Source organism: Pelophylax lessonae (genome assembly GCF_965119305.1).
Source record: "Pelophylax lessonae genome assembly, chromosome: 9".
NCBI classification, from domain to species: domain Eukaryota; kingdom Metazoa; phylum Chordata; class Amphibia; order Anura; family Ranidae; genus Pelophylax; species Pelophylax lessonae.
Genome location: NC_138776.1, coordinates 261,878,546 through 261,891,333, shown reverse-complemented (window position 1 = coordinate 261,891,333; position 12,788 = coordinate 261,878,546). Strand labels below are relative to the sequence as shown.

General features: G+C 43.1%; 3 protein-coding genes across 3 annotated transcripts in view; 2 read left to right on the top strand and 1 right to left on the bottom strand.

The window, feature by feature from the left end:
• The window catches only part of LOC309564420 (uncharacterized protein), a gene marked incomplete at both ends in the record, with an annotated part of 648,900 nt that overhangs the window by 226,233 nt on the left and 409,879 nt on the right, over positions 1-12,788 (top strand).
• The window catches only part of LOC309562909 (gastrula zinc finger protein XlCGF66.1-like), a 471,303-nt gene that overhangs the window by 313,154 nt on the left and 145,361 nt on the right, over positions 1-12,788 (bottom strand). The window lies entirely within an intron of this gene.
• LOC309562651 (uncharacterized protein) overlaps positions 10,835-12,788 on the top strand; it is a gene marked incomplete at its 5' end in the record, with an annotated part of 57,642 nt that continues 55,688 nt past the window's right edge. Inside the window, 4 exons of the mRNA XM_082266924.1 lie at positions 10,835-10,930; positions 12,039-12,206; positions 12,293-12,416; positions 12,533-12,630. Coding sequence (XP_082123050.1) covers positions 10,835-10,930; positions 12,039-12,206; positions 12,293-12,416; positions 12,533-12,630 — 486 coding nt within the window. The remainder of the gene's footprint in view (positions 10,931-12,038; positions 12,207-12,292; positions 12,417-12,532; positions 12,631-12,788) is intronic.

Below are 12,788 nucleotides of genomic sequence, written 5' to 3'. Positions count from 1 at the left end.
ATCCTGAAGATGCCTCCTTTGGAAATATTAAGACACTCTCAAATTTCCCATTTCCTCCACTCCCTGTGGCACGACAAAAGCAAACCCCCCAGACTAACACCCTACGAAACTTGGTGCTCTAATATAATGGATCAGAGGGGTGGAATCTCCACCATATATGTTTCTTTGGCAAAAGCTACAGAGAAACCTTCCTATGTACACACGTGGGAATCTGACTTGGGAGCAGAGTTTCCACAGGACACCTGGTCCCAAAACTTCTGAAGCTCCTTTAAAGGTGTCCTTAATGTTTCCCTGATCGAAGCCAATGTTAAGGTGTTTCTCAGATGGTACAGAGTCCCGGCCAAGTTGGCCACCATGTTTCCTAATGCGTCTCCCTTATGCTTCCGAAATTGTGGTTTGGTGGGCTCCATGTTCCATACATGGTGGTCCTACCCACGCAATAGATCTTTCTGGAACAAGATATTCCACATATTACAGAGAATCTCGGGCCTAGATATCCCTCAGGATCCCAAAATTGCTCTTCTCAACTTTAAGGTTGACAAAGCCCCCAAACATATGTCCAAATTCCTCTTTTTCATACTATTGGGAGCCAAAATGACACTTTCTAAATCTTGGAAAAAGGAGGGAGTCTCCCTTCCTGCAGCGAAACGGAAAATATCCTGGATTATGGCGCAAGAAAAACTCGCCAGTATACTCCTTGATAGGGAGCATATATTTTCGAAGCGGTATGGGAACCCTGGGCTATATACACTAAGACCCCACTATTCCTGGGTCACCTACCGACTGGCCACGGGAACCCCTAAGGAGAATTGTTTTCTTCCTTTTCTTTATTGCTTCTTCTTTCTCTCTCCCCCTCTTTTTTGCAGAAGATCCCCTGCTCTACTATCCCCCCTTACCCTCTTCTTTTCTCTTCTTCCTCCTTCCCTCTGATACTTTTGTTATGAATGTGTGGGACTTCATACTTCCATGTTATATACCCGCTAAATAATCTTGGATAACTTCGGCCTATATAACTTTTGTACCATCATTGCTGTTATCCCTGCTTATTTCTCTTCACAAGTCCCACGTTACTGGTTGTTCCATTGCTATGGCGTTCACCTGTCTTGTAGGAACTCAGTTGGAACTCCTTACCAATAATGGAAATTAGGATGGCTGGCCTACCTTTCTCCTGGAACAGTTAGTTTCCGCTTGGGGTGCCCGGAGCATTAGGCATTTTGATACTTATGTTCTCCGTCATTCATGGTTTCCACGCTATGCATACTTTGTTGTTGCGACTTATTTTTGCTAACAATGTATACGCCATTTATATGTATTATCCTGTGTTATATCTGATGACTGTCAATGTAAAGCTGTTCTTCTCTTGTTCATTTATGTTTAAACTTAATAAAAATCATTTAAATAAAAAATACCGGGGTTATGGCAGCTATCTGCTGCCATAACCCCGGTATTTAACATCATTTAACGTTTGATAAGCCCCCCATTTGCAGACCCCCACAACCACTGATCCAGGGTTTTAGGAAAGAGGCCCTTGGGGGGGCACGTGACTTGCTGTTGTATGGTTGTCCTTCCCCTCTCCTGGCCAGCCAGGCTGCATGCTCATACAAGAGTCTGGTATGGATTTTTAGGGAGGACCCCATGCAATTTCTTTTTTTTTTTGCGTAGGCTTCCCACTTAAAATATAAAAGTATAGCACCCGAGGGGACTCCACACTGTTGCTTACAGCAGAAGAGATAATGCAGCTGATGTAAGGCCCATTGACCTGACCAGCTGGAAGCGATTCTGTTCCACCATATGTGTTTTGATGTTGGCAGGGTTAAAGAGTAATTAGCAAGACCTGTAATACAATGGAAGAAGCAGTCTGAGGTGTCAGAAGCATGGAGGAACTCTGTGCATACATTATACAGCAAATCCCAGTACAGTCCAGATAGTTCCCAGTTCATTATCCGTCTACAGAGAGGAGCATCCTGTATAGGTCAGGAAGAGGTGAGGAGGACTCTGAGAGGGTCACATGACTTCATCCTTATCTCTGTAATAAAAAACGTAAACCTACTCTGAGCGGCCTGGAGGATTCTGGGAAGGCTATAAAGTTAATTGCCAGGCTCTGCACTTAACAAAGGACTATAAAGTGGTGAAGAAAACATCTGGTCAGCCATTAGCTCCGAGCATCCATCAGCAGAGGACATCGCCCTCCAACACGGTGTCTCCATCTCACTGCCTGACCACAGAGGAGAACATCTCACCGCCTGACCACCGAGGAGAACATCTCACCGCCTGACCACCGAGGAGAACATCTCACCGCCTGACCACCGAGGAGAACATCTCACCGCCTGACCACCGAGGAGAACATCTCACCGCCTGACCACCGAGGAGAACGTCTCACCGCCTGACCACCGAGGAGAACATCTCACCGCCTGACCACCGAGGAGAAGAGGGCAACCAGGACACTAGGTGACTGTGTCGGTGTGTGTGTCGGGGTTCCTGTAGGGGAGTTAGGATATCAATGTCTATTTCTATTTATTATTTATAAAATAATCTTACCCAAGATAAAGGTTTTTCTCAAAGTGTCTAAAATGTTGCTTATAAATATAAACTGTGTGTGTATGTATATATATATATATATATATATATATATATATATATATATATATATATATAGTATATTTGTGGGTGTATATGTATACACTATATTACCAAAAGTATTGGGACGCCTGCCTTTACACGCACATGAACTTTAATGGCATCCCAGTCTTAGTCCGTAGGGTTCAACATTGAGTTAGCCCACCCTTTGCAGCTATAACAGCTTCAACTCTTCTGGGAAGGCCGTCCACAAGGTTTAGGAGTGTCTATGGGAATGTTTGACCATTCTTCCAGAAGCGCATTTGTAAGGTCAGGCACTGATGTTGGATGAGAAGGCCTGGCTCGCAGTCTCCTCTAATTCATCCCAAAGGTTTCTATCAGGTTGAGGTCAGGCCAGACAAGCTCCTGCACCCCAAACTCACTCATCCATGTCTTTATGGACCTTGCTTTGTGCACTGGTCCAAATCATTTAGTGGAGGGGGGTTGTTGTTTTTCAGGGGTTGGGTTTGGCCCCTTAGTTTCATTGTAGGTACACTTTGGGGATGGCCCCTTCTTGTTCCAACATGACTGCCCACCAGTGTACAAAGAAAGGTCCTACAGACTAAATAAGAGAGAGAAGGCCTGGCTCGCAGTCTACACTCAAATTCATCCCAAAGGTGTTCTATCGGGTTGAGGTCAGGACTTTGTGCAGGCCAGTCAAGTTCCTCCACCCCAAACTTGCTCATCCATGTCTTTAGAGCGTTTTTTTTTTTTTGTACCTGCAAGGCTAAGGCGTAATGTAGTAGTATGTATCGCATACTAGCACATTATGTGAAACTTCTCTCAAAACGAAGCATTCCAGCGATGTGATCTCATCGCTGGAGACGGTGTCCATTTTCATCCTGTCTTCCTTTTGGTTCTGCGGACTCCGGCTCTGTGACTGGTCGGAGCTGCGATGATCTTACTTCCGCGCAGCACGTGGGAGCCGCCGCTTATGGCACAGGGCTCTGAAGAAATGGCACGGATGGCTGTTCCTTCAGAGTGCATGCGCCACTGATTTCACTGGCTGCATGTACAGTAATATCTCCTAAACAGTACACGTTTAGGAGATATTTACACCATCTATAGGTAAGCCTTATTATAGGCTTACCTATAGGAGAAACTCTTTATGGACCTTGCTTTGTGCACTGGTCCAAATCATTTGATGGAGGGGGGATTATGGTGTGGGGTTGCTTTTCAGGGGTTGGGCTTGGCCCCTTAGATCCAATGAAGGGAACTATTAAGGCGTCAGCTTACCAAGACATTTTGGACAATTTCATGCTCCCAACTTTGTGGGAACAGTTTGGGGATGGCCCCTTCTTGTTCCAACATGACTGCCCACCAGTGCACAAAGCAAGGTCCATAAAGACATGGATGAGCGAGTTTGGAGTGGAGGAACTTGACTGGGCTGACCTCAACCCAATATAACACCTTTGAATGGAATGAATAAGAGCGGAGACTGCGAGCCAGGCCTTCTCATTCAACATCAGCGCCTGACCTCACAAATGTGCTTCTGGAAGAATGGTCAAACATTCCCATAGACACTCCTAAACCTTGTGGACAGCCTTCCCAGAAGAGTTGAAGCTGTTATAGCTGCAAAGGGTGGGCCAACTCAATATTGAACCCTACGGACTAAGACTGGGATACCATTAAAGTTCATGTGCGTGTAAAGGCAGGTGTCCCAATACTTTTGGTAATATAGTGTATTTAGGAACATATTTCAGGCCTTGATTGCCCCGATATTAACCCCTTCCCAGCCAGTGTCATTAGTACAGTGACAGTGTATAGTATTATCACTGATCACTATAGTAGTGTCACTGGTGAAATCAGTGGCAGTTAGTCAGTTCCTTCCAATGTCAGTTGGCATCAGATTTCCCACTGCAATATAGCAGTACTTCCGAAGTGGTTAAACCAAATGACTTCAAGCCATCCTTTAGACATATGACTATGGGTGCCATGACTGGGACCCCCATGGCATCAAGAGCGACCTTTTTTATCCTGCGTGGTGACAGGGTTTTTCTCAGCCTGTAATTTTGTCATAAGGTGTGTAAATATAGTTTTGGACCCGTCCTGGATTTGCTTGGTGCCCTGGTGACATGCTTTTAGCTTTGAATATCTTCAGTTCCCAGCTGCTGGTCGCTGCAGCACCCATTTGCATCCACAACCAGTTTCCAGAATGTGTACTTTGGGAATTTTGGTTCAAAAACGCATATCACGTTTTACAACGTGCTGTTGTGATTGAGCCCTAGGGCCTCTTTTGCATATGCTTTGCTCTCTGAAGAGCGATCCACTTTTGAATTGCTCTTCGGAGAGAATTTGACAGGTGGTCCCCCCCTCATTCTTTCCTGAGCCCGATCCGTTAAAGCGATGTGCATGAGAGCAGTGGCTCTCCTGATACCCAATGTAAGTCAGGGTGCCATTGTCTAGCCTGTAGAGATCTGTGCGTCCCTCCATGGATACGCTTCCCCAGACCATCACTGACCCACCACCAAACCGGCTATGCTTGAATGATGTTACAGGCAGTATAATGTTCTCCATGACTTCTCCAGACCCTTTCACGTCTGTCACATGTGTTCAGGGTGAATCTGCTCTCATATGTGAAAAGCACAGGGTGCCAGTGTTGGACCTCCCAATTCTGGTGTTCAATGGCAAATGCCAATCAAGCTCCACGGTGCCAGGCAGTGACCACAGGGCCCACTACAGGACGTCGGGCCCTCAGGCTACCTTCATGAAGTCTGTTTCTTATTGTTTGGTCAGAGACATTCACACCAGTGGCCTGCTAGAGGTAATTTTAGTATTCAATAGTTTTTTATTGATTTTAAACAACACATTGCAGTAGTACAACATAAAATAGAAAATGTTGAAAACATAGGCAAGAGAAAGGGGGTAGCCTGCGAAAAGGCTGCTGGAGGTCATTTTGTAGGGCTCTGGCAGTGCTTATCCTGTTCCTCCTTGCACAAAGGAGCAGATACCAGTCCTCCACCTTCCATTTGAGGATGTCCCACAGATACTCAATAGGGTTTAGGTCTAAAAACATGTTTGGCCAGTCCCTCAGCATCTTTAGCAAGGTAGTTGTCGTCTTGGAGGTGTGTTTGGGGTCGTTATCATGTTGGAATACTGCTATGTGGCACAGTCTCCAAAGGTAGGAGATCATGCTCTGCTTCAGTATGTCACAGTGAATGTTGGCATTCATGGTTCCCTCAATGAACTGTAGCTCCCCAGTGCCGGCAGCACTCATGCAGCCCCAGACCATGACACTCCAACCACCATGCTTGACTGTTGGCAAGACACACTTGTCTCTGTACTACTCATCTGGTTGACGCCACACACGCTTGACACCATCTGAACCAAATACGTTTATCTTGGTCTCATCAGACCACAGGACATGGTTCCAGTAATCCATGTCCTTAGTCTGCTTGTCTTCAGCAAACTGTTTGCGGGCTTTCTTGTGGATCATCTTTAGAAGAGGCTTCCTTCTGGGACAACAGCCATGCAGACCAATTTGATGCAGTGTGCGCAGTATGGTCTGAGCACTGACAGGCTGACCCGAAAACCCTTCAACCTCTGCAGCAATGCTGGCAGCACTCATACGTCTATTTCCCAAAGACAACCTCTGGATATGATGCTGAGCACGTGCACTCAACTTCTTTGGTGGACCATGGCGAGGCCTGTTCTGAGTGGAACCTGTCCTGTTAAACGGCTGTATAGTCTTGGCCACCGTGCTGCAGCTCAGTTTCAGGGTCTTGACAATCTTCTTTTAGCCTAGGCTATCTTTATGTAGAACAACAATTCTTTTTTTTCAGATCCTCAGAGAGTTCTTTGCCATGAGGTGCCATGTTGAACTTCCAGTGACCAGCATGAGAGAGTTAGAGCGATAACACCAAATTTAACACACCTGCTCCCCATTCACACCTGAAACCTTGTAACACTAACGAGTCACATGACACTGGGGAGGGAAAATGGCTGTATGGGCCCAATTTGGACATTGTCACTTAGGGGTGTACTCACTTTTGTTGTCAGCGGTTTAGACATTAATGGCTGTGTGTTGAGTTATTTTGAGGGCACAGCAAAATTGTAGCAAATTGTCATTTCTTCAGAGTGTTGTCAAATGAAAGGATGTAATAAAATATTTACACAAATGTGAGCGGTGTACTCACTTTTGTGAGATACTGTATATATGCATGTATATATGCATGTATGTGTATATATATATATACATATATATATATATATATATATATATATATATATTTTTTTTTTTTTTTGCCATTGGTATATGTCCCCTATGGGAATGCTCACCTACCCATGCCTCTTTTTTAATAAAGTTGTCAAATAGACCTGGAAAACAGATGTAAACCCCCCCCCCCCCCCCCAAAAAAAAAAAAAAAAAAAACAGGGTTCATACCTTATAGATTTCAGTGGGGTTTGCCGCTACATTTGGATTTCAGCTGAAAACGCAACCCTTGGCTAGTTTGTTCATCACCATTTATGAATTTAAAACACGCAAAAAATGATTTTCATTATGTTTTTCTACTTAATGTAAAATATCAGAAAGAAACTGTTAATGTATAAAAGAAAAAAAAAAAAGAAAAATTGTGTGCAGTTTTAAAAATACCCACAAGGTAGTGATCTTACTTATTGTTAGTGGAACGCACAGACAGGAAGTGATGTCATATACGGACAGGAAGTAATACCAAACAAAACACAGGAAGTGAAAAAAGATAAAAACAGTAAAAAATCCTGGGTGAGTCTGGAGGAGGTATAGAGGAGACATTGTTGGGACTGGAAGAAGGTAATAGGACAAATATTGATATTCAAAGGTACAGCCATGGTCTATTGTGTTTTTTTTGCATGCTCCTTTCCAAATTCTCCCTATAAATATTAAATATAACTTGGTTTTGTGGGATACCTCGATAACGTGTACAGAGGTGGGAAAATTATTGAAGATCCCAGGCTATGGCCCTTCATTGACCCCATTTATGCCGTTGACATCTTCATTCTCGACTGTCTTTTGTATGAAGGGCCATGCTTGGAATGAACCCATTTTTTCCATTGACATTTTCATTCTTGACAGTCTTTTGTATGAAGGGCCATGCTTGGATTGAACCCATTTTTTCCGTTGACATTTTCATTCTTGACAGTCTTTTGTATGAAGGGCCATGCTTGGAATGAACCTATTTATGCCGTTGACATCTTCATTCTCGACTGTCTTTTGTATGAAGGGCCATGCTTGGAATGAACCCATTTTTTCCGTTGACATCTTCATTCTTGACAGTCTTTCATATGAAGGGTCATGCTTGGAATGAACCCATTTATGCAGTTGACATCTTTATTCTTGACAGTCTTTTGTATAAAGGGCCATGCTTGGAATGAACCCATTTATGCCGTTAACATCTTTATTCTTGACAGTCTTTTGTATAAAGGACCATGCTTGGAATGAACCCATTTATGCCGTTGACATCTTCATTCTTGACAGTCTTTTGTATGAAGGGCCATGCTTGGGAATGAACCCATTTATGCCATTGACATCTTCATTCTTGACAGTGTTTTGTATGAAGGGCCATGCTTGGAACAAAGCTTGTAGAGTGAACCTACGGGAAGCGTTACGTCCTGATAGTTCCTTGTTTCCATTTTCCATATTTCAACAGAAGTATCGTATTTCCGAGTTACATTTTCTACAATATGCATAATTTAGGAGTTTCCTTCTTTCGGTTCTGGAATATCTTCAAAGCCCCATCTAAATTTTATGCGTTTTTTGGAAAAACTATCATGGTTATATTATTTTTTTGAGGGAAAACAAGAGTTTGGATCCAATAAACTTAGGATTTATAGGCAAATAAGGCGGATTTTGAGTATTCCACAAGAGGAAGCCTGGTCCTATATCCTTGTTACCTTTCTCCATACTTCATTAGAAGATCGTATACCATTTAAAAATGCTATCGTGCTTCTATCATTTTTTGAGGGAAGAAAAGGGTTCAGATCCTTCATTAAAATCGTAAAAACAGTAAAATCCTGGGTGAGTCTGGAGGAGGTATAGAGGAGACATTGTTGGGACTGGAAGAAGGTAATAGGACAAATATTGATATTCAAAGGTACAGCCATGGTCTATTGTGTTTTTTTTGCATGCTCCTTTCCAAATTCTTCCTATAAATATTAAATATAACTTGGTTTTGTGGGATACTTAGATAACGTGTAGAGAGGTGGGAAAATTCTTGAAGATCCCAGGCTATGGCCCTTCATTGACCCCATTTTTTCCGTTGACATCTTCATTCTTGACAGTCTTTTGTATGAAGGGCCATGCTTGGAATGAACCGATTTTTTCCGTTGACATCTTCATTCTTGACAGTCTTTTGTATAAAGGGCCATGCTTGGAATGAACCCATTTATGCCGTTGGCATCTTCATTCTGGACAGTCTTTTGTATGAAGGGCCATGCTTGGAACGAAGCTTGTAGAGTGAACCTACGGGAAGCGTTACGTCCTGATAGTTCCTTGTTACCATTTTCCATATTTCAACAGCAGTATCCTATTTCCGAGTTACATTTTCTACAATATGCATAATTTAGGAGTTTCCTTCTTTCAGGTCTGAAATATCCTCAAAGCCCCATCTAAATTTTATGCGTTTTTTGGAAAAACTATAATGGACTATCATGGTTATATTATTTTTTTGAGGGAAAACAAAAGTTTGGATCCATCAAACTTAGGATTTATAGGCAAATGAGGCGGGTTTTGAGTATTCCACCAGAGGAAGCCTGGTCCTATATCCTTGTTACCTTTCTCAATACTTCATTAGAAGATCGTATACCATTTAAAAACGCTATCGTGGTTCTATCATTTTTTTGAGGGAAGACAAGGGTTCAGATCCTTCATTAAAATCGATTTTATAGCCAAATGAGCAAGGCTTTGAGTATACCACCAGAGAAAGCCTGGTCTTATATTCAGAATGGTTGGAAATTTACTACCAAAACGATAAGAAGTGAAAATTGGAGAGAGATTCAAGTTAGAATATTTCATAGAGTCCATCAGGCATTTAATTTTTAATCACAATCCCCAGAGTGGCCAATTATTTGTTAGAAATGTCTTCTTGACAAACTTGAACACAGAAGGTGGAAACGCCGCACACCAGAACCCAGCCACAGAGAAGTAAAGATACGGCTTCAGCCTGTACTCCTCTTGGCTATGCCCCTCTGACATGTTTTGCCCACCTACGGGGCGTCGACATGATATCTATGATTAAGCCCTGTAGGTGGGGGGGAAACGTCAGAGGAACATAGCTTAGAAGTGTTCAGGCAAAAGCCATATCTTTACTTCTCCATACAGTGGCTGGGTTGCAGTGTACGACGCTTCCACCTTCCGTTTTCCGATCTGTTTTTGCTAGCCTGGATGAGCTTGTTTGAACCTTGGAACCCAATCTGTGCTTTGGACTGCAGGGGGAAGTTTTGCAGTGCTTTGAGCGGCGCTCCAAGTTTCTTGACAAACCTAATTTGATTCATCTATGGTGGCAGTGCTTGATAATAGAGAAATCTAGGCAAAATTTTATACAATTTGTATATACTATAACGAAGACCACTAAGTTTCTGTGCCCATGTATGTGCTTATTACATTATCCTTTGAAGGGGAATGAAAGGCCACATGTAGATGGATCGACTTTAGTACAATCAGCCTGCTCATAAAACGAGGACCACTAAGTTTCTGTGCTCGTGTATGTGATTATTACATTATCTTTTGAAGGGGAATGAGAGGCCACATGTAGATGGATCGACTTTGGTACAATCAGTCAGCTCATACATAGTTCATATCTCGGCTGCTGAACCAGCCAAGATTTGAACCATCTATGGCCAGCTTAACCCTCTTACTTAGGGGATTATAAGGTGATTATGTTTAGATTGTTCATGGTGGATGAATTGGACACTCAGAGAAATAATGAAATGTGCATAAAGAAATGTTTTTATAGTCTTTCTGTATGGTGAAGGAGATTCCTACAGATCAGCTTCAGGAAATAATGACCACTTGTTCAATATACTACATCAGCCTTCCTTAGCTAGGCTTCCCTGGGAGCCTAGGGTTCCTCCAAAGGTTGCTAGGGATTCATGTTGTATAATGATGTAAGAGTACAACTTACAGAAATGAAAAACAGCTGAGGGTGCCTGTAATATAGTATGAGAACTATGAAGGAGGTACAGTGCAATTAATTATCAGATTATTATTTACTGACAGAGAGTAATGTCGTGTTTAGATCACATGACCCAATTAATAACGATGGACCAAGACCAAAGCCAAGTGACTGAGAGGATATTAGACCTCACCCTGGAGATCATCTACCTGCTGACCGGAGAGGTGAGGAGGATTCTGGGAGGTCACATGACCCCACTCTAACTTTATTAATAAAGCACAGACCTGACCAAAGAGGTGAGGAGGATTATGGGAGGTCACGTGACATCAATGTTATCTTTAATAATAAAGCACAGACCTGACCAGAGAGGTGAGGGGGGTTCTGGGAGGTCACATGACCCCACTCTAACTTTATTAATAAAGCACAGACCTGACCAGAGAGGTGAGGGGGATTCTGGGAGGTCACATGACCCCACTCTAACTTTATTAATAAAGCAGAGACCTGACCAAAGAGGTGAGGAGGATTATGGGAGGTCACATGACATCACTTTTATCTTTAATAATAAAGCACAGACCTGACCAGAGAGGTGAGGGGGATTCTGGGAAGTCACATGACCCCACTCTAACTTTATTAATAAAGCACAGACCTGAACAGAGAGGTGAGGGGGATTCTAGGAGGTCACACAACATCACTTTTATCTTTAATAATAAAGCACAGACCTGTCCAGAGAGGTGAGGAGGATTATGGGAGGTCACATGACATCACTTTTATCTTTAATAATAAAGCACAGACCTGTCCAGAGAGGTGAGGAGGATTCTGGGAGGTCACATGACATCACTTTTATCTTTAATAATAAAGCACAGACCTGACCAGAGAGGTGAGGGGGATTCTGGGAAGTCACATGACCCCACTCTAACTTTATTAATAAAGCACAGACCTGAACAGAGAGGTGAGGGGGATTCTAGGAGGTCACACAACATCACTTTTATCTTTAATAATAAAGCACAGACCTGTCCAGAGAGGTGAGGAGGATTATGGGAGGTCACATGACATCACTTTTATCTTTAATAATAAAGCACAGACCTGTCCAGAGAGGTGAGGAGGATTCTGGGAGGTCACATGACATCACTTTTATCTTTAATAATAAAGCACAGACCTGTCCAGAGAGGTGAGGAGGATTCTGGGAGGTCACATGACATCACTCTTATCTCTATTAATAAAACACAGACCTGACCAGAGAGGTGAGGAGGATTCTGGGAGGTCACATGACATCACTCTTATCTCTATTAATAAAACACAGACCTGACCATGATTATTTTCTCTTTTACTCAGGATTACAAAATAGTGAAGAACGTTTCTGGTAATCCATTAACACCCATCAGCTGTCTTCATGGGGCATCACCCATCACAGTGCCTCCACCTCACTGCCTGACACCTGAGAGCAAAGAGAAGAAGATTCTAGAAGTCACCAAGAAGATCACTGATCTGCTGACAGGAGAGGTGAGCGGTGCCGGGAATTCTGGGACATTATCCAGTAACAGACAAGGGATGTGTCTGGATGGTGACTGTATCATTGTGTGTGTCAGGTTCCTATAAGGTGTCAGGATGTCACTGTCTATTTCTCCATGGAGGAGTGGGAGTATTTAGAAGGACACAAGGATCTCTACAAGGACGTCATGATGGAGAATCAGCCGCCCCTCACATCACCGGGTAAGAGGAGACTTTATTGTAAAGGAGAGAGCAGTACGGAGGATCCACCTAGATCCCCCATCATCTGATAAACACATAGAAACAATGTATTCAGTCAGTGTGTGTGTTTCCTACAGATGGATCCAGTAATGGGAACCCACCAGAGAGATGTCCCCGTCCTCTGTATTCCCGGGATTCCACACAGGAAGGTCACACCATCCCTCACCATCATCAGGTAGGTGGGACCAACCTAAAAAAGGGTTCTAAGTTATGAGAGGCCATTCTTCTAAGTAATCTCTTGATTATAATCCTTCATATTTGGGGTTTAGGATGAGGAACTAAAAGACATCAAAGTTGAGGATAAAGAGGAGGAAGAAGAGAGGTTGGTGAGTG